This window comes from Saccoglossus kowalevskii, chromosome 16 (assembly GCF_978046115.1).
Source record: "Saccoglossus kowalevskii chromosome 16, keSacKowa6.1, whole genome shotgun sequence".
NCBI classification, from domain to species: Eukaryota; Metazoa; Hemichordata; class Enteropneusta; family Harrimaniidae; genus Saccoglossus; species Saccoglossus kowalevskii.
In genome coordinates, this window is record NC_140656.1 from 29,853,067 (window position 1) to 29,857,655 (window position 4,589).

The 4,589-nt window shown below is 31.2% G+C and overlaps 1 protein-coding gene across 2 annotated transcripts; it reads right to left on the bottom strand.

Annotated features, from left to right (window-relative positions):
- Positions 1 to 387: 387 nt before the first annotated feature.
- LOC144349999 (uncharacterized) lies at positions 388 to 4,337 on the bottom strand. 2 transcript variants are annotated; one of them, XM_078008370.2, is made up of 4 exons: positions 4,301 to 4,337; positions 3,618 to 3,706; positions 1,014 to 1,118; positions 388 to 765 (listed from the first exon to the last, which is right to left on the bottom strand). In XM_078008370.2, exons 3-4 carry the CDS (start codon positions 1,099 to 1,101, stop codon positions 527 to 529), a joined length of 327 nt encoding a protein of 108 aa, XP_077864496.2. In that variant the 5' UTR covers positions 1,102 to 1,118; positions 3,618 to 3,706; positions 4,301 to 4,337; the 3' UTR covers positions 388 to 526. The 2 variants fall into 2 exon arrangements, with proteins under 2 accessions (XP_077864496.2, XP_085347758.1); XM_085491632.1 differs by lacking the exons at positions 3,618 to 3,706; positions 4,301 to 4,337 and having other exon boundaries at positions 1,014 to 1,322.
- Between the last annotated feature and the right edge of the window lie 252 nt (positions 4,338 to 4,589).

Below are 4,589 nucleotides of genomic sequence, written 5' to 3' on the forward strand. Positions count from 1 at the left end.
TATTGCATAACATTGGATTAATTTATGAAGATATTGATGAGGATTTAGATGGACTTGTATATGATAATAATGATGGCGACAACAACGATTACTACTTGGAAAATAACAATCAGGAAGCAGCAAGGGCAAAGCGACTGGAAATTGCGAATTTGTTGTTATGGGAAATTGTAAATCGTAGTGGAGGGGCTTAGTTATAACGTTATAAAGAAATAGAATTGAATCAAATAATTCGAGTAATAATTATATTAGAGAATGTGATTCAATTAAATCGACTGGGTATAATTATAAAATTTTTACAATAGTAAATGTAATTTTTACGTAATTATTAAAAAAATATTCATTGTTACGACAATCCTTTGGCAAGGTACATATTTATACCCATGCATGAATAAGACAACACACCATGTATTAATAACAATTAACAATTTGTATTTAAATATACAGAAATTAATTTGTATTAAAATGTGAGATTACAGATAATTTAATTTAAAGTTTAATATTTAAAGTAACATTAAATTAGCAAACATTATTTTTTCGCCAACAATTCAGAAAAATCTTTTAAAATATCGTTGCGCTGTTTCGCAACTTCAATAGCTTCTTTCTGCAATTTTGCTAAGTGATCAAACTGAATTTTCTGTTCTTCGGCGTAATCAATAAACCATGCAGGAGGAGTATCATCCGTCTTATTTGTTTTTCTTTTCTTCTTCCCATCTTTAGATACAACTTCATAATGGTCATTCGTTGTTTCATTCTTGTGCTTTTCAACTACCGAAAGATGATGGTTATAAAGAGACAGACGTAATGTTTTAACTATTTGCATGTTCTTATCATATACTAATATAATTCTTTAAATCTTGGCTATTTACTCATTTTCATTGGATGTGAATATTTGTACTACTTTTTTGGTAAGCTTAGCTTAGCTAAAGGGTATATATTATATGAATTATCAATTTTATTCCTAACAATTCAGAACCTGAAATGGACTGATATCAAATTAATAATGAAGTACACACCTTGTGGGAGAGAAGAAATTGTATTTGTCGTCCATAGATTCAAAAAACTTCCACCTCCTTCGACCTCTTCCCGATTCATCATTCCCATCAACTATTAATTTATATCTGTAAAAAGGCCACGATTTAGCTAAGTTTTGATCACATATTCTAAAGAAAAATCTACGATCATACAATAGCCATGGTATAATCAATCATAAGAAAAACAATGGTAGTCCTACCGATATTTTAAAGATCTCATCTTATCACATATATCAAATGAATATGCGTATCCATGTTTCGTCAGTTCATCAGCAATTTGCTTCCACACATCCATTTTTTTGATCACAGGAGATTGAAACATTTCCTGCTTCTCTCTGTAAGTCTCAATTAGCAGTAGTGTGGAACTGTGTGTCCACACATTTGATGGCACTGTTGTTTTTAAAATAATTATATTCATAATTACAGATATTCATGTGCCATTCAACTAAAAATTTTAACACACACTGTATATCATAGTTTAGTAACTGGATGTACTTTGTAATTAATAATATTATCAAAGCATGCATGAATTGAATTTTCTTTATTGTAAAGTTACAACGTATTATCTAAATACTAGTAATATACAATTCGAATGTATGTGTCATTTGATCTAGTAAATAAACTACATATATGCAACATTACATCACATGCCTGCTACATTTATTTGCAAAAATACACTAATCTACCATCTGCTACACTATATCTACAACATTTATAATGGGGGCAATCGCCATAAAATAAACAATTTCTGTCTAAATAGTTGCTAGTCTGTAATCACAAAATGATGAATGATTTTTCTGCTTGATTATTTTGTAAATTGTAGGACACTGACAGGTTTGTAGAAAGTTAGCATGCCCAATGAAATATTGCAGGTATCTAAGTAACTAAAAGCCTGGTTATATTGTGTCTGTTGCATGCTAATTGTTATTGTATTTATGCAATATTAATCTTCCAGCTTCCGCTACTGCTTCCTGCAATGCCTACAGTCTAAGACCTGTTAAATAAATTGAGATATGCAACCATTCATCCACTGCCTGTACATAAATCTATATCTTGCTACACTACATATATTGCCTTCAAAATAAACTGACATGTATACATTGATCCACAACCTGCTACACTTCTGCCAAATGATCTGAAATAGGTAACAGTAAATCTTCCTGCAACACTACATCTATGTTTTATTGCCTTTTATATGAGCATGTTTATTTGCAGCATTTTATGAATAATAAGTAGATCCAGTTAACATATTTAAATATGTTTATAGGTAAATTGGCGGTTATCAGATACCTATAATCTATGCCTGCAATACCATACACTTTTTCTATTTAACTTGTCATAAACATTTTATTTCATACAAAAATACACTAATAAATTGATGGTCTATAGTCATATAAATAGTCAATTGTAACAATTTATTTTTCTTTATTATAAATGTTATACAATATATTATAAAAAAATGAATACAACTCAAATGACTTAAACATAAAGAAAGTACCAGGGTATGTGCTATTTGAAAAAAACTACAATTGCATCTAAAACCTACTTAAATGCTTATATTGCCTGCTAAATAAATTTGAGATATATACAACATTATTCTGCTGACTACTACAATGCATCTACAACCTGCTACACTGAGTCTACAATCTGCTACACTGCAACTACTTTCTGCTATAATGAACTTGTATATATATATGTAACATTAATCTGCTGATTACTACAATGCATCTACAACCTGCTACACTGAGTCTACAATCTGCTACACTGCAACTACTTTCTGCTATAATGAACTTGTATATATATATGTAACATTAATCTGCTGATTACTACAATGCATCTACAGCTTGCTACACTGAGTATACAATCTGCTACACTGCAACTACTTTCTGCTATAATGAACTTGTATATATATGTAACATTAATCTGCTGATTACTACAATGCATCTACAGCTTGCTACACTGAGTATACAATCTGCTACACTGCAACTACTTTCTGCTATAATGAACTTGTATATATATGTAACATTAATCTGCTGATTACTACAATGCATCTACAGCTTGCTACACTGAGTATACAATCTGCTACACTGCAACTACTTTCTGCTATAATGAACTTGTATATATATGTAACATTAATCTGCTGATTACTACAATGCATCTACAGCTTGCTACACTGAGTATACAACCTGCTACACTGCAACTACTTGTCACCTTTTAACAGTTAGCAGAAATTCCTACCCAGAAGTAGCCATTTTATGATGACATTGAAAGACAGTGTGGAAGCATTGTATGTAAGTAACCACACTAGTACAGTACAAAAATATGCTTAAAGTCCACATTGGCCACAAATTGTAGTTCATCACACAGAATTTTGTTTTGACATTGTTTAGTATGAGTGACAGCTTTTAAATCAAATTAAAATTTGATGAAACTTCTAATGTGAGGAAATTTTGATCTGATATACACCATGATATATAGATCTTGCCATAACATGGGTTACATGGTATATGGGTAAACATGGAAATTCTAAATTCTTGAGTGCTTATTAGCCAATTCAAAACAGCTATGGTTCAAGAACTAACTTACCATTCCTAACCACAGAATTATACGTAACTCCATCAACCATTAGAGTTATTTGATTCCCATCTGAAAGATATAGCGTTACTTCTTTTAAGCTGTAAATACGAATAAAATTACTATAATTTATTGAAATAAATTATATGACTGATTTGTACTCTAAAGTTTAAAAAATATTAATAACAAACTAAAATCAAAATTTTTTAATAAGTAACTAAATTTGAAGCCTCATTAAAATTACATAATAAAGGGCTTATCACCTACATTTATTAAATATTTATTTCTCTATCTTGAAATTATGTAAATGTAGTAAATTCACTTTTTGAGTAAATTAAAAAATAAAATAAAACTACACTTACGTAAAGAAAAATTGTATAGACAAATTTAATTCAAATTATGAAAAACTACCACAGTGAGACAATAAACAATAAAATTGCACAAACTGACATAAAAAAATTGAAGCACGACATATAGTGAGAGCGTCGTCTGCCGATCGGTTCAACGATTTTTTTTAAGAAATACATAGATTTAGACATTAAAATATCATGTACTCTAGTACATGATATTAGAAGTAATAGAAGTAATGAATACAACAAGTCTAAACATGTTTGTATTTAGTGATAATACGCCAAAACAACAAATTGTCCTTGATATACATACAAAATATTAAAAAAACACGATAAGCACAATACCTGTCCGCCATCTTCGTTTCCTACGCGAGTCACCTCTGGGCTGCGTTAGCTAACGCTCCCTAACGCCCTGGAAAAACGCATCGTTCAGTTACCTAACGCTCGTGGCGCTAGCGAACGTTCGCCTTCGCTGGTTCCCTGCGTCCTTTGCGAATGGCAGGCAGGACGCAGGTCATTGACGCTGCAGTTCGGTGTCTTCTACACCGATCTGACGCATATCGCGCTAGGTGTGCTGGGAGTTTGTTCGAAATTTCGAACGTTTCGAAGTCAATTGTCGATTGCCACGTATTTT

Excerpts from the sequence above, each read along its gene's own strand:
- LOC144349999 (XM_078008370.2), bottom strand. The coding sequence starts at position 1,101 with ATGGGAATGATGAATCGGGAAGAGGTCGAAGGAGGTGGAAGTTTTTTG. Across the intron at positions 766-1,013 it reads AATTTCTTCTCTCCCACAAG|TTGAAAAGCACAAGAATGAA; the intron begins GTGTGTACTTCA and ends ATCTTTCGGTAG.